General features: G+C 49.8%; 1 protein-coding gene across 2 annotated transcripts in view; it reads right to left on the bottom strand.

Moving 5' to 3' along the window:
* Positions 1–457: 457 nt before the first annotated feature.
* Positions 458–22,689, bottom strand: part of itga3b (integrin, alpha 3b) — a 42,166-nt gene continuing 19,934 nt past the window's right edge. For both annotated transcript variants that reach the window (XM_088623226.1, XM_088623227.1), the window contains 25 exons: positions 18,012–18,139; positions 15,876–15,958; positions 15,202–15,451; positions 14,876–14,971; positions 14,162–14,363; positions 12,719–12,912; positions 11,455–11,543; positions 10,924–11,060; positions 10,507–10,590; positions 10,326–10,393; positions 9,993–10,129; positions 9,298–9,453; positions 8,828–8,925; positions 8,275–8,449; positions 7,984–8,061; positions 7,456–7,535; positions 6,515–6,592; positions 6,268–6,370; positions 5,867–6,043; positions 5,261–5,374; positions 5,060–5,173; positions 4,492–4,590; positions 4,180–4,305; positions 2,475–2,631; positions 458–625 (listed from right to left, as the gene is read on the bottom strand). In XM_088623226.1, the coding sequence (XP_088479352.1) occupies positions 2,521–2,631; positions 4,180–4,305; positions 4,492–4,590; positions 5,060–5,173; positions 5,261–5,374; positions 5,867–6,043; positions 6,268–6,370; positions 6,515–6,592; positions 7,456–7,535; positions 7,984–8,061; positions 8,275–8,449; positions 8,828–8,925; positions 9,298–9,453; positions 9,993–10,129; positions 10,326–10,393; positions 10,507–10,590; positions 10,924–11,060; positions 11,455–11,543; positions 12,719–12,912; positions 14,162–14,363; positions 14,876–14,971; positions 15,202–15,451; positions 15,876–15,958; positions 18,012–18,139 (2,977 nt within the window). In that variant the 3' untranslated portion in view covers positions 458–625; positions 2,475–2,520. The remainder of the gene's footprint in view (positions 626–2,474; positions 2,632–4,179; positions 4,306–4,491; positions 4,591–5,059; positions 5,174–5,260; positions 5,375–5,866; positions 6,044–6,267; positions 6,371–6,514; positions 6,593–7,455; positions 7,536–7,983; positions 8,062–8,274; positions 8,450–8,827; positions 8,926–9,297; positions 9,454–9,992; positions 10,130–10,325; positions 10,394–10,506; positions 10,591–10,923; positions 11,061–11,454; positions 11,544–12,718; positions 12,913–14,161; positions 14,364–14,875; positions 14,972–15,201; positions 15,452–15,875; positions 15,959–18,011; positions 18,140–22,689) is intronic.

The following is a 22,689-nucleotide window of genomic DNA, read 5'->3' as shown; positions in this document are numbered from 1 at the left end:
ATCTCTGAGTCAAATTCAAGCAGTGTGCAACTGGGAGGGAGGTGTTACGCTTGAGGCAGTTTAGGCACAAAAAGATCCAATAAGAAAATATATTTTTGAAATGGAGTGGTTTCACACATGAAAAAAATAAAAGTATAGCCCCTTTAAAATGTTTTTTTTTTAAACTCTATCAAAATATTTTGAAATTTGTGACTATCCTGTCTGAACAGAATAGCTACTACAATATTGCACTAGAAAACAAAATATTCTGATAAGCCCAGCTCAGGCATTTACCTCATCTCCCCTACCGTCGGTAAAGGTACAGGAAACTCAGCAGTCGCCTTCCGGCTGGGACGCCACAACCCTATTGGGCAGGACTGGCCACGCCCAGGCTTCAGAGAGGCGGAGCTTGTGCAGTGCAGTTCCCCATCTTCCAATGAGGAGTTCCCACAGAAACCAGGGGGAGGGGCTAGAGGGATTAGTAGTAATAGCGTTGCATTTCGGTCCAGTTGGTGACCCAGTGCTTCTTCCTGGTACTCCTGGTCAGGAAGCCCTCGTTGAACTGGTAGCGCTCCTCCTTGCGGATCTTCACAGCATGGTACTTTGGCATTATCCTGTAGTAGCTGGCTCGCTTAAAGAAGCCACACTGCCGCAACAGGAGAAAAAAAAAACAACGAGGACCATGAAAGTGAACTTTGTCAAATGCTCTGTTTCATTGCAGTAGCTACTACTTCTGAATCAAGGTTTGTCCCAATAATGATCAGCTTCTGTTCAACAGCTACTTTACTGTACATCTATTACTTGGCTAATCCAAGTCAACTCTATAGCAAGATGAGCTTGTGCTCAGTGTTGTGTCTGGGGGACTTCTGAGGGCTGTGTACCCCGTCTGTCTACTGTTTCAGGTTCTCATGAGCAAGACCCCAAGCTGGATTCGAACCCAGGACCGTGGGTCTGGCAGGCATCAACACCAACTTCCCCATCGTGAAATTTGTAACTAGGTAAGACAGGAAGGTTTGGGGACAGGAGACAGGCACTGGGTCACCCTGCACTTTTCACTAAGCCTTGTGCGACACTTAAAACTCTCATGCATGCTGGAACTGTTTCAGCTTTTACTGCATCCTTGAGTACAAGGTCTAAAAGCAAGAAGGGAGAAAGATGACAGCTGTGAAGAAAGAGGAAGAGTTGAGCAAAGAAAAGCCAGTGTGTCTACATTTCCTGGACACACAGGACACTGATCATGTGCAGGAGGTGAGCTAGAGGCAACAGAGAGAAAGGGAGTGATAAATCTGGCTGAAAAGTGAAAACAGTGTGCGAGTACATTTATTTAGGAAGCCATTAGTTAGGGGAAAGAAAGAATAAAGTGGTTAGTGGAGTAAAGCAGTTTTCTCTTACAGAGGAAAAAAAACGTTAAGTATTTTCAAAGGAGTAGTTAAAAAATAGCATTCCCAAGACAGGAAAAAAGGTTTATGTCCCTGGAAGGAGAAATATCAGAAGACACTTAAGAATTTGTGACAGAGGCAGGGAAGGACATAAATGTGACGACATCCGGAGAGTCCACACCGCTGTCTGGGAAGGACTCTCGGATGCTGTCCAGATCTATCTCCTTCCTTGACATCAAACCTAAGCGCCTGTCTGGGTAATTCTCACAGCTCTTTGCTCCAGAGGGAGGGAGGTGCAGGTGTAGCAGAGAGAGATGAAAGCCCTCTTGAGCAGTCATAAGAAACGCGCTGGAACGCAGCAGAATAGAAGAGCCTACTTTTGTGCAAGAGCAGACAAGGCTTTCCAGCAGTCCTGCTGGTCCACAGAAGAGAAAAAGGAGCCAGTCTGTGGGAGGAGGTTTAGTGTCTGACTGTGGGGCCCTGCGGTGCTTCACAGCAGTCGGCTCGTGACTCACCTGGGGGTTAGGGATTTTGAGTAGCACGTAAAGCCAAATTCACATATAATCAAGTTTTACCCCTGCTAACCTCTTACGGTAATTCAAGATAATACATATAAGTATAAAAACGACTGAGAAGGAAGACAACTGAATAGGCTCACAAACTAGCTCTCGTAGATGTGCTTGAGGAATTTTTCAGAGAATAAAGCATTTTTCCAATATTTTGTTGTCTTCGACCAATATTTTGTTGTCTTGTCGCTGACCGCACAAGTTGCGAGTCGATGGTAATTAAGAGAGAAGATCCTCCTCTTGATACATGAAAATTGCCAAAACGTGACCAACACCATGCTATTACACGAAGAGACTGGCTCCTCTTTTAACCCTGCTGCGCTGCACTCCCAGTTCCAGGAAGGTCTCGTCTGGAAGAGGTCAGACTGAGCTGCGCAGTGCTTCCAGATTTCCACCAGGTCACCGCCGCCTGCTCTCCCTTCGCTCTTTACTCTGCGGAGGTTTCCGACCATGATGATCTGACAGTCTTCCTCCTGTAACTGGGATGCTGCCCCCCGCCTGCCCCCATCGCTCTCCCTCCCCCGGACAGAGCGCGGTCGAGGCTCATTACCAACGCTGCCCAGCGGCACACGACAGCGGCCCTCGGGGCCCCCCGGTCAGTAGTCCTCGGTCAGCCGCTCGGTCTCGGACGGCTGGATCTTCATCTCGGCTTTCTGCGCCTTGGCCTCGTACATCTCTCGCCTGCTGGCCCGCCTGAAGAAGCCGCACTGGGGGAACCAGGGAGGGAGGTTGAAGAGAGCAGCCGGGCGAGGGCCCTTCGGGGAGCCGACGGGACCCCCCGTCCGGTGGAGCAAACGGACGCTACAGAGCCTGGCCATTTTGAAATGAGCAACACCAAGCACAAAAGGGAGTGGGCACCAACACCCCGTATTGGGCAGCCTGACATGGCAAGTGTAGAGACTGAGAGTGAAGGCAGATATCTACAACGCATTCCATGGGGAAAATCCTGACGTTACCATTCATGTGGGGGATTTTATTCAGCTTTTTGAATGACAGCGCTCTGTAGGTATTAAATGTTAGTATTGGTTAATCTCCACCAGAATGTTATCCACTGCAACCTGCTGTGAGGATCACAGCGAACTGACAGCTTTAAGATGCCTTCGTGGAACACCCCCTGTAATTCGCTGAGTAAAGAAACAAACATGTTTAAAAAGCACTTCTATCAGCCTCTGTTAAGTTTACATAGCAAGCAGTGTCTGTCCCTTCGGAAGTTTCAAAGAGATTCAGCCTCCCCACCTGACAGGGAATCACCTTGATTACAGCACATGAAGTCTCTCCATGGCCAAAGTGTTGAGCTGACATTAATGATGCTCCAGCGAGCACCTGCCTACTAATTGACATACAGCCTCTTCACATCGAGTGCTCTGTGCTGGGTCAGTGCCAGCAAACTCATGTTGGAATGTGGAAGAACAATGTGGAGGTCTGTTACAGGTCCAGATGCTGGCTATTTGTTGCTTAATGAACTGCACTGCTGATCCCATTTCATATTGTCAGTTTTTCCACAATTCCTGCGCTGCAGCAATGAGATTTGCTGTGCTTCATTTAATGAGAGAAACCAGACTGAATTGATCCAAAGGAGAAAGGAGAAAAGGTGGTCTAATGTGAGTGGTGGTCTAGTGTGTAGTTGTTAATTCTGCAATTCATTTTCTCTTTGATCTTACAATTGACAGGACTCGGAGGGTGATGGCACAAGCCGTGAAGCACAGCAGATACAACAGCCACACAGACAGACTCGGAGGAGGAACAGGTTCAGCTTTGACCAGGTGAGGCCCGAGAACCTGTTCCACAGTCCTCACGGAAACTGGGGCCGGACGACACAGACGGCAGTTCTGTGCCGACGGAAACGGGGTGATTATAGGTTGGAGGGGTGTGGTGAGCACTTGCGAAACTGACAGGCTGAAGGCACTGAACCTTTTCAGTCTTGAACAGAGAAGATTACAAGGAGATCTGATCCAAAGTCTTCAGCATCCACCTGTTACAGGTATAAAAGACCACCCAGCAGATTTCTATCGTATCACCAGTGAGATAGGAACCAGACAGCGCACATGTTAACTGCATGGAAGTGCGTTTAAAAGTGATAACAGGAGGCACTTCTTTACACTTAGTGGTAGTATGGAACTACTTATCCAGCCATGTTGATAAAGACAACATCCAGGCTTCTTTCAGGAAACAAACAGATGAACTCCTGACTACCCACTGGAGCTCTGAAGAGCAAGACCTGACGTTATCAGACAGCAGCAGAGAGAGGGGCTCACCTTCCAGAGCAGCAGGATGATTAAGCCCAGGAGCAGCACGCCAGCCAGCACCGCCACGATGATGATCCACAGCGGAATCTCGTAGGGCACCTCCTTGCCCAGCACGGGCAGAATTTGCACTTCAAACTGAGAGGAGGGAGCAACAGACTGAGTGTACACCACGCCATGAGGCTCATGACTAGGACTGTGGGCATGCAGGACATCGGACTCTGAAATTCTGGTCCTCCAGCTCTGCCTGCTGTCATGTCAGATCACAGCTCCCCTGGCGGCCCGGCCCACGTGCTTCCCCTTCTCGAACCCAGCCCTGCTCACCTCCGTCGTCTGCTGGCTCATCCTGATGGTGGGCTTGTCCGTCTGCAGCTTCAGGGTGGCCCTGCCCTTCACCTTCACCTGCCAGGCGTTGATGTAGTCCTGGGCACAGACAGGGTCCTAACAGGTCAAGGGCTACGGAAGGCCACTGAGCCATCAGCTGCTCCTCTAGCGACGTGGCCAGAAAACAGCTCACAACTCTTCTGGAGCCAATGCAATTACTGAGGACCTTACTGATTACTGATGCACAGCTTCCAGAAAACCTTTGAGTCTGCAATTCTGTTCTTTTGTCCCACTAGCAACAATAGCAACCCAGAGGTGTTCAGAACAGCAACATGGAAACATTTGGAAGGGATAAACTTTAAAGGGAGACATGAGAACTATGTGGGGAAAACAAAAACAAGAACAGGAGTCAGGAATGGTTTGATGATGATGCAAACTGAACAATATGTGCAATCAGTCAGACAACGTGGTGGTCAAGTCTGACTGCTCTAATAACCCACTGAGAGCGTAAACTGGGCTGCATTCTGGGAAAACAGCTTGAGGTGGCGCTGCAGAGCCCTGCACCCACCTCCAGCAGGGTGCTGTTCCACACGCGCGCTCTGACGGTCACCTGGGCCTCGTTGCTCATGTTGCGCAGAGGGCAAGTGAACTTCTCGCACCTGGCCGTCGAGACGGCACAGTCCTGCAGGAGGAAAAACACCCCGCTGAATTAAAACACCCAGCGCCAGTCTGAGGGCTCTCTCCACCCAGTGCCCGGCTCTTTGCTTACCAGCAGGAAGTCCTCTTTCTTGGCCTTCTGGACCGTGATGGCCGCCTGGGGCTCCACCTTCTTCTCCTTCCCATCGGCCTCTCTCTTCCGCCGGCCGGAGTCGGTGCTGGACAGCTGAGCACAGTGACAGAGAGAGAGAGAACAATGTTCTAACTCCTGGTGAGGGGTGCGGCGTCCCGGAGGCTGCCCCAGAAGCAGAGTGCACAAGGCGGTACTACACCCTGTGGGCAGGATACCTCGGACATGTGCAAATGAAGCACTTAGCCTTTGGGAGGAGGGAGGAAACTGGAGGAAGCGATTGAAGGGAAGTTTTAAAAAGCCGATATCACCCAAAAGAAAAGAGGGAGTGTGAACTTGGGTGGAGAAGAAAGGAATTCTGGGACGGACTATTGATGCAACGGTATTAAAATGCATTTCATGTCACACACGTCAGGCGCTCTGTCTGTACAAAGAGAGCCAAAATCACACAAGGCCCCCAGGAGGCTAATGCAGTCTACGATCACTTGCTTGTACATGTCTGCTGTTCAGTGCAGCACAGGGAACTCTGCCCACTGGCAGGACAGAGCCCAGACAGCCCAGGTGACGCCAAGCCAGACGCAGACTCACAGTCAGGTTGAGTGGGTTGATGATGTCGCCGGGCGGCACGCAGCGAGTCTCAGCTGTGCCCCTGGTCACCACCTCCGTTGGGTACAGCAGCCACTTGCCGTTGGGCACCTCGTAGGGCCAGTCGATCTCCACCTCTAACGTGCCGATGGAGCCCAGGGGCTCCCCTTGAATCTGGACCTGAGAGCAATCACAGAGACAAACGCCTTGCCAGCCACAGGAACACCACCTTCAGCAGAGGCACGAACCCACAGGAGGGCAATTTTCTGAGTGCAGAAACTTTCCAACCCGCTGTTGGTTGGCAGCCAGAGAATGTGATGACAGCGATACTCAGATCTTCATCAGGCTGTTCCTCCCAGCGCCCCCGGTCGGGTCCGGTTCCGGACCGTTTGCGTGACACTCACCTTGAAGGTGAAGTCCACCGGGCTTCCTATATCCCTGGTCTGCTTCATGGCTGACTCGCCCATCACTGTCCCACTGAAGGAGGTCTTCACTTGAGACTGCGTCCTGTAGGGGAAAGCTGCTCTCGTCACTGAGCAACAATACCAGGCCACTGAGCTGGGCTTTGCCTGTGCCTAACGAGCACTGAGGCACCATTGCCCTGAGCCGTGCAGAGGGAGCAGGGGAGCGCGGGACTTGCTTTCTACTTACATAGAGAAGGTGACGTCTACGGAGTACACGACCTGCAGCAGCACCGGCACAGGGTTCAGGTCACTCTGCTCACTCAGCCTGCGGACCACACACACAGAGGGGCGTGCTGATAGCCTCTACACACACAGTGGCAGGAGGGTGGAGCAGGACAGGCAAGCCTTCAGCGAAGGCCAGCTGTGTAAGGAGGCTGAAGGAGTGCCTGTCCTGGTCTCACTAACATTCTGCAACAGGAGCCTGTTATACATTCAGCCTTTACTGAGCTCAACACACAGCAGCACAGCATCTGCCCTGCAGAACTGCTCCAGGTTCCTAACCCTTTTTATACAGTATATAACAGTCTGGGTGACTCTGAGAAGTTCTGGTGCTTAAAGAATGCATTGTGCAAAATTGTGAATAATGCACAATTGGTGTTTCAGTTGTGAATAATGTTTACAGGGGTATTTGGGTATTTTTTAGGGGTTGAAAATATTTTACGTTGTCTTTTTCTGTCAGTAAAGTCTAGTTATACAATACAGCCTCATGGAGTATGTGACCAGTTGGTTTGTTTTAGATTTAAGTGGTTTTCTTCAGGGTCTTTGAAGAAGTCAGTTCATATCAGACTTTAGGGGACCTTGAAACGGTCTGGTCACTAACACAGGGCGGCACAGCTAAGTTCAAATCTTGCAGTAATTATTCCACTCCACAGTGTAATTAAGCACTAACACTCCAGCCTGGGACAGGTGCCTATGTGCGTGTCCCACTTCAGGGAGAGTCCCACAAGACAAGCTTGCTCTGAAATGAATCTGCAGGAGATCTGCACGGCTGTTGGGAGACATAGCCAGCAGATCTGTCCAGCTCTGCGCTGGGGGTGGGCTTGACGGCTGAAATCAGGGGACAGCTGGGGCGAACACCCCCCTCATGAGATGAGGGAACGTCCCTGCAGGGTTCAGACGCAGACTCACGTGGACAGCTGGAGCTGGGTCTCTATCTTGTCCGTGTACAAGTTGATTCCCGAGGTCTCAAAGATAATCAGGATTGTGGCCTGCAGGAGGGGAAACAGAGGGGTTTGGGGGTCAGAGAGGGATCGGTAAATGGAAATTTTACTCACTTAAACCAGAAACATTTCTTTGGTTTATGAGCTAAAGACATCACGATGGACATCTTTGCCATCAGAGATTCCTAGTTTGGTTTCGATTCATGTGCAAGACGAGCACTATCTTTCTCTCTGCATGATGCTGAAACAATGTAAGAATCTTAAGTTTACTACTATAAGTATTAAGTATATAGGCATTATCCCCTTAAGCAAGACTTACAGTTTAATTACTTTACATGATACCCTTTAGATAAAAAAACTTAAGAGATAAGTGGAAATTTGGTTTTAGGTCTTCTATGCAGCACAGATCACAAACTCCATTGAGGAGTCACAGTGCCCTGTGCACCCAGCAGGGGGCAGTAGTGAGGGACTCAGCCCAGCACAAAGCTTTCCGTACCTTTTCATTGCTTTTGAAGGGGTTTCCCAGCTGGCAAAGCAACGTCTCGTCTGCAGAACAAACAATGTTCTTCTTGTCCTGGGGATTCAGAAAATGAACTTTGACATCAAGCACACATTTAATTCAGCTGTCCGCCCTTAACCCACGTGCACACGTTTGCCCCAGTCTCTCCCCATACCTCTTCGACTCTGCAAGCATGTATGCCCCCCCCGCAGAGCTACTGCTGCCCTCCTGCACCCCGGAGTCAACACACCGACCCCTGGCTCAGTCCGCGCGGAGGCCGGCTCTCACCGAGTGGCTGGAGCGCACCCCGGAGTAGCGCAGCGCGGCGGGGATGGTGACGTTCAGCTCGGCCCGGTGAGCGTCCTCCGCCTCCGCGGCCCCCGAGGGCAGATTGGTCACGTTCACCACCAGCAGCAGCTTCTTCACACTGGTGCTGTACTGCAGGACCTGCAGGCCGCCCTGACTGCACACACACACACACACGGGGCAGAGCTCAGCCAGCGCATCACCTGCGTCTGAGCACACCTCAGCTTCACATCAGCGAGAGCGCTGCAGCACCCAACTGTACCTGCATGAGCCTGGCTGTGCCAGACCATGAGCTGGATCCAGGGACTCTCCAGGACTGTGGACCCCAGGCACCCCAGAAACTCTCCCCACACACCCTGCACAGATCCTGGACATTCTCCTGGCACCACCTGAGTGCTCTTGAGACACATCCTCTGGCCACGCCCCCTGACCGCCCCTGGACACGCCCCCTCCCCTGACACTCTCCAGATACTTCCCCTGCATACCACGGACACGGTCCTGTAGCTGAAGGGCGGGCACACTCGACCCTACGCACCTGGGGAGGGGTACCTGCTGCTCGCTGGCGAACAGCGCCGAGAGCTGCAGGTTACTCCTGCACCTGTTGTCATCGCCGCAGTCCTTCTGGAAATTGATCTGAGAGAAAGAAGCACAAGGAACTGACCCTGGGACACCAAGAGTTAGGGATTTACCTCGCTGCAGAGGCCGAATTTCTCACACCCAGTATAACCAAGTCATTCAATATGAAACGGACAGCTCTGAAGGACTGCCCTCACTTTCAAGAGTCCTTATTACAGAGGTAAAGCCCATTTCAAGTACTACTACAATTACTACTACTAGTGCTGCTAAAACTACTGCCATGGTAAATGCTACTGCTACATGAATGTTCCTGCTTCTATCAACACCACTTCCACTTTACTAACGCAACTGCTCCTGCGTCCGACACTAGCGCTGCCATTTCTGTCACGACTAGGGCCAGTTCGGACTCAGTGTGCTGGTGGGGGGTACCTCGGCGGTCTCCGAGAGTTTGTGCCCCTCTCTCAGTATGGGGAACCCGTCCAGGTTCTGCAGGGCCCGGCGTCCCCTGCCCCTCTGGGTCTGCTCCGCCAGCGAGAAGTTCAGAGCGAACACCACAGGGTGCAGCTTGTCTTGGATGTTACTGTCCTGAGAGGAAACAGAGAGCAGACCTCCTCTCACTAACAGGCCAGTCACCTCTTAAAATGACATTCACAGTCACTTATACTCAATACTGATACAGACACTCACACAGGTGCCCCCAGAGCCTTTATAAAAGTAAAGGAACACTACGGTAAAAGCAGAGTACAATACATAAATCCCAGTGCCTGATAAGCAAAACCAGAGTACTGTGCAGTAAAGTCCAGTAAAAGAAGAGTACAATTTGTGTGAATTAACAGTAATTGAAGTGAAAGAAGTACAGCACAGTAAAGCACTGGTGTAAAGGAGGGATAAAATAGAGCAACCAGTCTTACGTGGGTCAGCTACATGAAGACAAGGCAGTGAAACTGAACAGATGCGCACAGCCCTTGTACTAACTTTATGAAATAAAAAAAAACATTAAATATTATTTTCCTACATTGCTCTGATTTTTCATCAAATTAAAAATAACAGACTCTCCAGAAGCTGCCTGGAAAAGGAGGAGAGGGCCTGTGGCATGTTTCCTGCGTGGACTGAGCTCTCCTTACCACCAGGACGAGCTCGAGGGTCTGGCAGCTGGTCTCGGGCATGGAGAAAGAGCCTCTGTAGGTGTTCTGGTTGTTGCTGAGGAATCGGACTCGTGGGCTTCGCCGGTCCCTGTCGGCACTCAGGTCATAAGCCAGAGCTGAGTGTTGGGAGACAGACAGGTTGGTATGCAGCTCACCAGTGATAAAACTATGTCAGACCAGTGATAAACCAGTGTCAGAGCAGGCTTAAATCGGTGCCAGACCGGTGTCAGACCAGGGTTAAACCAGAGTCAGACCAGGCATTTGAAAAGCGTTACTGACTCCCTCCTGTACAGAACAGGAATCTGAACTCACTGATGTTCCTCTTGAAGTTCTTGTTGCCAGTGCTCAGTGTGTAGGAGAAGCACAGGTTCACTTGGATACTGGAAAACACCATCAACACACAGTAAGAGGCAGCTTAGGACGAGCATGAATAAAATAACAAATAAAATCCTCGCTCAACAGACCACAACGGGCGTTTTTGCAGCTCTCTCACCAGGAGTTTGAGGTACATTTACTGGGGTCCACGATCTTGGGCTCAACGGCAAACGTCGTGGAGAGATTAATGACTGGCCGAGCCCTGAAACCAAGCAACGGAAAGAGGAGGGATTTGAGATATCTGGGGATCAGGAAAAGAGGCAAGAGGGAGATATCTGGTCCGATTTCTGCTTTCTGATCCAATTTCAGGTCCAGAGACAAACAGCCGTGCCCCAGCTGTGAAGTGGATCCAGATAGGAATTGTGAGCTTTCACAGGAAAATGTTTTTTACGAGGAATCAAAAATGGAAGGCTACTTTTCTGCCCAAGCCTCACGGATACACAGGCCCTGTATATGCACATGCATGCAGACAGAAGAAGCAAACGGATAAAAGCAGCCGACGGGACGCCCCGAGGGGTCCGGCGCTGCGGCCCACCTGAGCAGGGCTATCTTGTTGTCCAGGGAGCCCACCAGGACATCAGGGTAGCTGTTGTCGTCCACATCCAGCCCTCCGGCGATGGAGTAGCCAAAGGTCATGAATCCACCCTTGCCCACCTCTTGCCCCTCAATCACCTGCCGGCAGAAGCACAGCGTCAGTCAGACACGGTTTTAGGGGGGCCCTCATCTCTTTGCGGGGGATTGTCAAATGGGGTTCAAGAGTCGAATCACGAGTCCCCCCCCCCCCATAAAAATACATCAAGCCTGTGAAGGTTTAAGAAGCACAGGCAACGTGTCCAGGGGTACCCCCACACACACTCACTTCCAGCCTCCTAGTGAGGCCCCCCATGTAAAGATAGGGACAGAAAATAGCAGTCAGAAGCCCCCTCATAATAATTTTAAGTAAACGTTTTAAGTACGGGGTGAGAAATTCATTATTCATTAAAACCTCCAAGGGGTTCTGTGAAATAGCACGTCTGCTCTCACACTGTGCGAATGGCACATGGCTCTGGCACGCTGAACGACTTACCTGACTGTACTCCGCAGAAATCCCCTTGTTACGGCCACACCAGATAAACACCTTCCCCGAGCCATCGAAAGGGGCTCCGACTGCAAAATCTGCACGGGAAGGAGATTAGAGATTGGCAAGGAAATGTACAACGGATGCAGTTCGGTAAGGTTTCAGGATTGCATTGCACTGCTACACAACGCCAGTAGGTGGCGGCACTCCAATGCACTTCAACTCAACATGAGGGAGAATGGCGAGAACCTCAGGGGACCTCAGTCTGCAGATGTCCTCTGCTTCTGCTGTCATCTTGTCCTCCTCAGGTGATGCTGCTCTGGGAAGCAGGGGGAGTCTTGAGGCAGGTTTACCGTTAAGCGGTATGCAAAAGCTCTTGGCATGCATCTCATAAGAGTCCTCATGCAAACACACCGCCAGGAAATTAAACCACCAGGACGTCTCGCACACTCTCTCAGATGCTCCAGCTTTTAGCGCAGAGCCCTGTAATGTTAACGTTGTTGTGGTGTGGCAGATCTCTCTTAGTTCAAGCGCAAAAGGCCAGATGCACACATAATCGCTTGTCAAAATACTGCAGCCCCCCGACTCCCACAATGGGACAGGCCAGGGCTCCCCGTGTGTGCTCTGCAAGGCTGTGACATGTCTGAAGCTCAATGCCATCTCACTTTGGGCGGCCTTCGGCTGAGGCTGTGGACAAGGTGACCGAGCACGAGACCGAACTGTGCATTGCAGGGGCTCTGCTGTTCTATGGCTCATTCTGGACAGGGAAGCTGATGAAAACAAGCCCGTCGCCGTCCAGGACCTGGTATTTCCGTCAGCGAGCGCGTGTCTTCCGAGTTTGCCTTGCGCTGCAACTTTACAGAACGCCAGTAGGTGGCAGCAGCGCAACGCAGGCGAATTGCCTGTGTTTCATTAATCTCGGCTGCGCCAGGACACTGCACAGCCCTCATGATAAAACAGTCTTGCCTGTGGTCCACTCTGTCCTGGGACCTCATGTCTAACCAGATCATCGAAAAGTACAAGGCTGTGGAGGAATGACTGCCTCATTCCAAAAGGCTACATGGCAGCTGAGAATTTTGAATAAATTAAACTGTTAGGAAGTATTATTCTTATTAATAATAACCATAATAACACCTGAAGAAGGCTCCACGGCAGAAACGTTGTGTTTTCTTTCTTCTCTTTTCAGCATGGAATAAACCTAATACTTGTTTCATAACAATAATAAGTCTTATATATTAATAAAATAGATTCATGTATTTATATAGGGGTTCACCTTGGAAGCCATCCTGGTTAATGTCCCCGATGGCGGCGACGGCGATGCCGAACCCGGAGCCGGGGGCGCCCGGCAGCACCACGCTGGCCCCGTCCCGGAAGGAGCCGTTCTCGTTCATGAAGACGTACACCGAGCCGCCCTGCTCCCTCTTGTGGTGGAAGTAGAAGGGGGCCCCGACGATCAGGTCGTTCCACCTGCGCGGACACAGGGGAGCAGGAGGCATGAGGACCCGTCCCCCCCAGCTCCTCTCGGCCTGGCTCAAGCAAGCGCCAGACCTCCTTTCACCTGAGAACGGCCCCATCTGGAGGGCTCATTCATCAGCCTTCAAAGAGAAATAGTCTACCGTAACCAAGTGACTGTCTACTGGGCTGTTGTGATTTTTATTACACAGTGCTGATCAACTTCGTACAATCATGCAGATCAGTCCATTTATTATAGCTGAAGTTATAAAGAAACTATCAGTATTGATTAAATCAAAGTGAATAAATCACCCTAACGCAGTTTTCTGCATTTTTGGCATTTAGAGCTTTATCACAAGGTGTCCTTTAAAACTTGCTTTGATCCCTTTGCTCCCTAGTTAACTTTCAGTTACATGCTGGGACCACGTTAAACCATTAGTGATGAAGGTACCCAGGAACTTGAAGCTGCTGACCACCTCTACAGCCACCCCATTGGTGTAAATAGGGGCGTGGTCCCCACCCTGCTTTCTAAAATCGATGACCGGCTCTTTGATCATCTTCCACACTCGGTCGTTTCCACATGTGTCTTCTAGTTTGCGTTTCACCGTTGTTTCTGATTAAATCTGCTGTGATCTTCAGAAAGCACCATCTTACACTCAGAAGCCCATATACACACTTACGTTGTTGAGATATTGGGGACATGATATAAAAGGTTCCCCGATCTTGGGTACAGGCGTTTTCAATCTAAAGAGTGTATCTTGCGTTTAGGAGAGTTGGTGGTGAGAGCAAGCAAGGACGACCTTCAGCACATGTGATCTCGGTGCCCGGAGCCAGTGAGAAGAGGCACGACTCAGATGCATCTCATCTACAGGTGCTTGGATCCATTAAAAAAAGTAAAATGCTTACAATGGTGTCATGTGAAAAACACTGGTAGGTCATGATAGAAATGAGTGACAGCTTAGTGTAAAACGCCCCCATCTCTACTCTAGTGCATTGATCCTAAGAATGTGTCTGTCATGTTGCTTTTCACAGGAGGAAACACGCAAGGAAGCAGTTCATTGTACTGGGGTACACATGACAAACCTGAAACTTGGGAAGAGCCCCCCATTCGTTTATTTCCCATAGGTTTGAACTCATAGGGTCCAAACGTCCCTTATTTTTATTGTCCTTATGTCTTCTCATCATCGCACTACAAGTCGGGACTTTTGGGGTTCCCAACCCCAGCGTACATCGGGTACCCCCTGTGCCCGTCTGCCCAGCCTACCCATCCTTGTTCAGATCAGTGGCCGCTATGCTGCTCCCGAAGTAGGAGCCCAGCTGCTCCCCCAACAGGACCACGCGGGGGGTCAGGGTGGCATCGATATCGGCCAGCATCACAGAGCCCCGGCTCTCGTTGCGCGGCGCCCCGGTGATCAGCGTGTACGAGTTCTTCCGCAGGACGTTCTGCTCTTGCAGGACGGAATACCCTGCAAAGACACAGCACGGTGGCCTTAGTGGGGAACCCCCCACCCCGGACGGGCTGCTCCTGATTCCAGAGCCACACACACTTCCCTCCCGCCAACCCGCCCCGCGCCCACCGCCGCCCCCTGCAGCCACACCAGCTGTCCCGTCTCGCCAAATCGGCTTCCTTCCTGCCGCCGCTGTCTGGGACCAGCTGTCAATCTGCTGTTATACTCCATTCCCCCCCCTCCCCTATTTGAAAACATGGGTTTCATGAACCACTGCGGCCCCGCAGGGGGACTGAGTGGAACCAGGTGCAGGAGAAGAAACCATCTGCTGGTGTCCTGCACTGGAGAGGACAGCGCCAATGGCCGAGGCCGGACATCCCTGGCGGGCGGTGTGCCCGGTGTCCCCGACAGAAATGCTGCTTCACATCTGCCCCAGCAAGAACCAAACAAGCTCCTGTAGCAAGCGCTGCCTGGCACCACGATCTGGCATTGAATACTCTGACTGAAGTAGATGGACCGGATTACTGTACCGATGTAGAGGTATCGCTGGCCACGCAGGTCAGGGAAGGACTTCTCATTCGAGTCCCAGGACTCCTGGGGGTTCCTCCAGGTGTTATGGATATTTCCTGGAAACCACAAACAAACCACACAGCTGGGTGACAAAGCCATTCTGCCAAGGGCCAGGAACTGCAACAGGGACAGCCTTGTCCCCAAGGTCCCTCAAGCTGGAGACGCGCTCGGCCTTCCTCAACCGCACCAGACACGCTTGTACCCAAAGCTTTTGTCGCGTCTGTGCCGATGCAAAATGCCCTCAGCAACCTCTCCCACCTCCCTGCGCGGAGAGGGCGCCGCCCACCTTGCCACAGGAAGCTCCCCGGAGCGCCGATGTACACGTCGGTTTCCGTCATGCCCGCGGAGATGCCCATGGTGCACATGCCCTCCAGCTCCATGTCGTGGTTGGGGTTGCACACCTCGTAGCGGGAGGTCTGCCAGTCGTCGTTGGCGTCGTACTGGAGGTCGTTCCCTCGGACGAAGCACCTCCCGATCATCCGCCTCTGCTCCATCGAGCCCGACCACGTGATCTTCACAAAGCGGTGGCCGCAGGCCTGCTCACGGGGAGAGAGAGGCCGCAGTTACACAGAGGCTCCAGAAGGGGGCAGCACAGAGCAGCGACGACGCTTGCAGAAACGGAAGGCAAACAGACCAGGAGAGGGATTTTGCCAGGATTTGAGCTCTGGACTTTGGAAGCAAGTTCGGAAGGGCTAAATCCCTGGAAATCCTCACCTGCTACACGTTCCAGGGCAGCGGTTTGGAACTGGCTCAACTCTAGAAAGTTAGTTGGAACGGCCGATTAAGACCTTGTGCTGAACGACGAGCAGAGAACTCTGCAGGGCTCAGGGATGGGAGAGAGCAAGACAGAAGCCCATGTAAAAAAATGGGGGGCAGAGATCAAAGAGAGAGAGGCCAGCAGAGGAGGAGAGAAAATGAGAGCACGAGCAGGACTCAAGAAGATGGGAGTGCGACGCTCACCAGCACACGGCCCCCGTTCAGCCCTCCCTGACTGGCCACGGTCACGCCCAGCCACATCCCCTCCACCATCTCGGTGTTCTCCACTGCAATCAGAGGTCAGGATCAGAGAGCATGCTGGGCACATCCTGGACTAGCATGTCAGTTCCATACCATGGCACACCATCAATGCAAACAGGGCAAAGAGAAACCCCAGTTTGGTTGCTGGATCTTCATGGTCTGAGGACCTCACCCAGCTGTTTCTTGAAAGAAGCCAGTGTGCATTATTGACTTGTAAAGGAACAAGTAACAGGTTTATTCCATGCTGAAAAAAAGAAGAAAGTAAACAAACGTTTCGGCCGTAGAACAGGTGATCACACCTGAAGAAGGCTCCACAGCCGAAAAGTTGTTTTCTTTGTTCTTTTTTTCAGCATGGAATGATCCTATTACTTGTTCCTTTGCTGCCTACACATGCTGACGCAGCTACCCCCCTGAACTTATTTACCTGTCGGTGTCTTAATGGCTGAAGCAGTGTGTTCAGCTAATGGGACTTGACTTGCGCCTGGAGAAAACCCACAAAGCTGACCTCCCTACTTCACTAACCACCACAACCCTGTGCTGCCCACTAATCCAAATGATCAGGAAAAATTATCCAAAATGTAAGGCGGGACTGTAGAGGCACCGCTCTGAAAAACTGCAACCCGAGCTCTAGCAACGATAGCTTTAACTTGAACAGATTTTAAGTGTAAATCTGTCACTCCTCTTCCCAATCAAAAGTTTAATGGTGCTTTGCAATTATCTTATGACAGAGAGGGACCTGACCTCTGTTGCAGCTCCGACATATGAAAACTTGCAGGTGGCATACCGAGTTAACCTACGAGCCAACGTAATGAGAGGGGAGACAGACCCATTCTCGATCACTGGGCCTAATGCAGGGCCTGACACGGAAGGTCACAGACACGGGCAATGATGTACTGTGAGGAAAGTGCTTAGGTAGGCATGGAGGTGTATGTTGTGAATAAGTGTGTAACCCCAGTTTATTCAGTCCTGGCACCTACAGGCACTAATTGTCAGTATTACACACTTTTGTTCTTGCTACACAGAAGTATGCCTGTCATTCGCTTTCTAAATTGCATGTTCCTTGCGCCTACAAAGACACGGGACAGTGAAATTAAAGAGCTGAGCATCTCTACAAGGTTTGCTACTTTCTGTTAAATGGTCAGCAACCTCAGTGTGTGTCAGATGTGGTAAACATACATTGGCACAGCAGTCTGTGGGCTCTGTTCAGATAAAAACCCATCGTCACTCCTGACGTGAGGAGAACCACAACACAACTGCTGACAGCAGCCAACATGGTAGCCTCAGATCACATAAAAGATGTTCAATTATTTTCCACCCCTGACAGTCACTATTATCTTCACAGTGCCTGAACAAAAAAGAATCACTTAAAAACATATTTCTTGCCAATATAAAAGAATCCAACATGCAAGACTTGGAAATCCATGGCCAGATGTATTAAACATGCACAGCTAGAAGCCCACCCAGTTCCCCCCTTGAGGGAGTCCTATAGTTTACGGCTGGGATTCTGAGCAGCTTGACCAAGGGCAATATCTAATAACACTTCTGTCACAAGCCAACATGTGGCAGTTCTGGATGGTGGACATAGTAGCACCTAAGCAGTCGTTGACAAACCCCTTTATAAAGGTTAGGAAGGCCCATATTACCCTACATCAGTAATAATTATCTAACACAGGCCCTATATGACCCCTAATAAAGGCAAAATAATACGCATCTGCCAGCACTAAGCAGTGTTTGATCAATGTTTCTGGCCAGCGATCTGAACAGAACCACTGTCCCACTACGTGACAGTGATCTAACATACTTTGGGGTAGCCTGATTCCCCCTAACATATTAGCAGGTCTCTTTAAGAAGAGGGATGAGCCAAAGCTTTTCCTGTATTCCTACGGCAAACTGAGATAAGGTGACATGCATGCAGAATCAGTTACAGGAATTTATTTTTTTAAAAACTGAATGTAATAGCATCTGATTGTTTATTAATCTGGTATCCGACGAGTAACACCCGGATGAGATGGCTGAATCAACAGAGATGAGTTTTCCAAGCCAGACAGCCTGCCTGGGCTGCAGACGGTCTAACAGTACCTGCATCGACCAGGCCCATTCTGGTACAGTCATCTGGGTCAGTGGTCACTGGACAGGAGTAGATGGCTCCTGTCTCGTTTGCCTTCACCTGGGGCAGTGCCTTCTCTTTCGGAGCTCCCGTTAAGAGTCTGAGGACAAAAACAATTGAGAGGAAAATGACATGAACCCATAAGCTTCAGCTTAAACAAACACAGTGCCATTCCAAAAAATTAGAGAAAATTCGTAGCTGATCAGACCTTGTGAGCTGATTGCTGCCCTGAATATGGGACCACTCGTTCCCAAATTGTGGGCACCACTTCAACAGCTACTTAGGGTGTAAACTGGCTTCCTGTTGGCGATATTTTTATTTCTTCAAATCAAAGAACGTAAACCCTTTAGGTTGTCTGAAAAGACACATTAGACAGGTGTGCTATTGCCTTCAACTCTGCACCAACCTCTTGTGAGGTCACTGACATCACGGGTTTGCATCTCGCAGAATGACACACTGAGGATAAGGCCTTGCCTGCTACGTCTTTACAGTTCTCAGGAGGTGTGAGGAATGCCACAAGTTGGGTGATTCCAGATACTTGGAGATATAACTGGGTTTCCCTTACAGCACTCACTATTCCCTCATATTTACCAGGAAAATATGTGCACTCATCTTCAGAAACTGTAACAAGCAATAATACTAGGGATAGCTTCTGCCTGAGCCAGACAAAACATTTTTCTTGGAACAAGATCTAACACCAGTTAAAATAACATATTGTATTTGTGTTGTACAGGACACCACACACCCCATCTGCACCTGTGCCAAAACAAGCTATTGTAACCTCAGTAAAGGACACCGATTTAATGTATCGGATTAATTCAGCACTGACATTAACCACAGACATCAAGTGGAGTATCAGTAAGGTGAACAGTACAGGTTTTAAAAATAACCACCAGCTACACTTGCAATAGTATTTAATTGTATTTGCAGCTAGCATATAATCACTGGAGCAAAGACTGCCTTTCCAGAGTGTGAACATTTTCTGGCAATTCAAATAATATTTTGCACTTGCCCTGGGTCAAAGACCTCATCAGTCACTTAACACCAGCTCTGTTGCCAGTGACTGTTTGCTTAGAGTTTATCACTATCTCAGAGACCTGCTGGAATGTATCAAAGAGCTGGCTGGCTGTGCTGTATTTTTCTCTCTCGTTTACCACTCGACTGGTGATCCAAACACTGGGTGAACAGCAGGGGGCGCTGTACTGTGCACCACGAGACCGGAGAGGGAGGAGGCGATGGCAGAGGGAAAGTGAGTGAAGGGAGAGATTAAAAAGACGGGAAGACACACAGAGAGAAAAGCTGAGTGAAGCAGAAAGCAAAAAGGTTTGTTACAGCTTTGGCAACACTGTAATTTATCAACCATGCCAATAAAGCTCTTTAAATTGAATTTAAATTGAGAGGAGCAGAAGAGTGGGGGGCACGAAGGATTTCTATATTTCTACTTGCGACACTCACATGTCCAAATCACATCATCCACAGGAGGTGTGTTGACAAGCAGCCATATCAGCCTGCAACTCACAGCTGGCAGCCCACTGGAGCTCAGCGGGTGGGAACCTGGATGGGAGACTCCTCGGAAAAACTAAGGCTGCTGCTGGAAGAGGTGTTTAGTGGGGCCAGTAGGGGGCGCTGATCTCCCTGCAGTCTGTGTGGGTCCTAATGCCCCAGTATAGTGACGGGGACACTATACTGTAAACAGGCGCCGTCCTTCGAATGCGCCGTAAAACCGAGGTCCTGACTCTCTGTGGTCATTAAAAATCCCAGGGCATTTCTCGAAAAGAGTAGGGGTGTAACCCTGGGGTCCTGGCCACATTTCCCATTGGGCTTTACCAATCATGGCCTCCTAATAATCCCCATCTATGAATTGGCTTCATTACTCTGTTCTCCTCCTCACTGACAACTGATGTGTGATGAGTGTACTGGTGCACTATGGCTGCCGTTGCATCATCCAGGTGGGGCTGCACACTGGTGGGGGTGGAGGGGATCCCCATGACCTGTAAAGTGCACTATAGAAGCACTATAGAAGTGTGAGAAACTATTATCATCATTAAACCTACTGCACAATAGTTCAGGTGGGTAGCTGCTTCGGCTGGATAGGAACAAGGAAAGGTTTATTCCCTGCTGGAAAGAGAAGAAAGGAAACAACGTTTCGGCTGTGGAGCCTTCTCCAGGTGTGCACTTAAATCACACCCGAAGATTTTACACCTTTCTTCTCTTTCCAGCAGGGAATAGACCTTTCCTCGTTCCCCGTCTGCACAACACAGCGGCTGCTCACGTGGCGGACAGAGAGGGAGGTGAACGGGTGGAGGGCGAGGTCTGTCCTTGCCCTGCTGCAGCGAGCGGGTCTGTGCGAGGGCGCGGGGCGACACCAGGAGTGCGGGCCTCGTAATCGGGTTTCACAGGAGAGCCAGGAAATGATGCCCGGGGGGTGAAAGTTGAATTCGTTTTTGAGCGTGCCAGAACACGACCGCGATTAAAAGGAGATAAATGGGACAATCTCGTTTAAATGCTCCCTTTTTGTTCAACCTCTGTGTCAGCAATCAGCTGGGGGGGGGGGGAGATGCTTTGAAGTGGGCAGATTAGCTGCTAGGCCCCAGGTTGAGTCAGCAGGGAAGACGGCGCCCTGTCTCGGGCCTCGGAGGTGGGCGAAACATCGTATCGCTTGCTGTCTGGCAGAGGGTTTTCTGCCCAACTAAACAATCAAGTCACCATTAAAACAAAAGGGGTATGTTTGCTTCAGAGACGGCAGACCAATATCGAAATTCTTGGAACTTTACTCTGGAATGTCCTTGCATAGGCCTGCAGGGGAAATGGATGAAAACGACAGAGAGAGTAGCTGACTATGCAAAATCACAGCAAAAGCAGATTACTGCCAAGGAAGGCCCAGAAAAAGCTTGAAATGGAATAAAGGAGAAAATCCATAGTAAAAGTTAAAAAGGTTTAGCAAAGCATGATAAGGCAAGGGAAGTCAACATTCAGGATAAAGGTGGTAAAATTCACTATGGGCAATCAGAGGACTGAAGAGATTCTCTTGCCTGAGAGCTACACAGCCCTCTGTTCTGAATGTTTTCTCTATCTCCAGGCAGTGGAATTAGAGGACCTGCATGATCAGACACGCACGGGTGAAGCTGCCTTATTCAAATGAGCCAAAACGTGTTGGTGCCCCCAAGACACACATTCGATAACCCGCGGTTTCACTCTGGAAACGTCAGCCACAACCAGACCTTAAAGAAACAAGGAAAATATGAATCCTGATTTATAACCTCGCATTTTATTGATACTAATTGCAGTTGATAAGTGCAGGGTTCACTGCTGTCTTTTTCAAACGGGATTGCTTCCATCAATAAAATGACATACAAGGGACATAAAAATGCTTCAGCTGTTACAGTGGCTGAATTTTGTGCAATGATTCTTTAGCCATTTTTTTTAAACCCAGGCTCAAAGTCATATACTACACTGACAGCCTAAAATATACAGTATCAAAAACCTGCAAAAGGGCCTGATTGAAGTACTATATTCATAATCCTCTAAGGAGTAGGATAAAGTCAAGTGACTTCTTTAGATCCAACAGCGGAACAGGAACACAAGTCGAAACTAATGTTCGCATTTAAAAGAGAGAATGAGAGGCAATTCTTTACAAAGCAATTTATAGGGGCCTGGAACATGTTACCCATTAATGTTGTTGAAGCTGATGCCCTGGTTTCTTTCAAGAAGGGTCTGGAAGAGATCCTCAGATTAATTAATTACAGCAAATTAACAAGCTCAGTGAGCTAAGTGGCCTCCTCTCATTTGTCAGCTTCCTTTTGCTCTTCTGGTTACTGCACAGAGAGAGACTCACTGCAGCTTTTCCATCGTAGATGGAGAGGGGAGTGGCAACTGTGTGTACCTGGCTCCTGCAGGCTTTGTCTCCGGGTTAATGTTCACCAGGAAAGCACACCTGAGAGAGCTGACTTGTCAGTGCCCCACACCCTCTGCACTACAGGCAGCTATCGCGCGCACACACACAACCCACTGATAAGAGTTAATTCCACTTGCCAATCTGGCCTGGCTCCATCTGCCTGCTTTCCAAGTAAATATGGCCTCACACACAAAGCAATGTTATTGCACTCTGATACTGTAGATTTACCTGGCGATTTATAGAAAACATGATCCCATCAACTTGAAGTTATTTAAATAAAAAATGGCCCCATATAAATCAGCATGTAATGGTTTAAAAACCATTTTGCAATCGGTTTCGAATTTTCACCTCTCCTGAAAATCAAATGCACACAGAAAACATTGCACAGACATTTTACTGATGGCTTAGTTACAGTGAGTCCCTAAAAAGCATTGGCAGATTCCAGATGAAGCTACAGGAGATCTGGCAAGACTGGAGGACCTCAGGAGGCCCAGAAGCGTGGGAAGAGTCAAGGAGGTGCACTGCACTGTTAGAAGAGGGAGACTGGAGAAAGAACACCGCGTTCATTCCTGAAGAGGGAGGACTGCTCTCTCACTGGAGGCACTAGGCCCTGGAATTTGATTCATCTTTTGGATAACAGATACAGAAAAAAAATCTGTCCTGGGCCATCACCTACTGGTACGACCGCCTGGTTTCACTCCTTGAACTGGCATATTTCTCAAACAGCTCCCCTAAAACACACACGGCAATGTAAT

Source organism: Lepisosteus platostomus, chromosome 28 (assembly GCF_059453375.1).
Source record: "Lepisosteus platostomus isolate fLepPlt1 chromosome 28, fLepPlt1.hap1, whole genome shotgun sequence".
Taxonomy (NCBI): Eukaryota; Metazoa; Chordata; class Actinopteri; order Semionotiformes; family Lepisosteidae; genus Lepisosteus; species Lepisosteus platostomus.
This window is presented reverse-complemented; position numbering and strand designations above follow the sequence as displayed.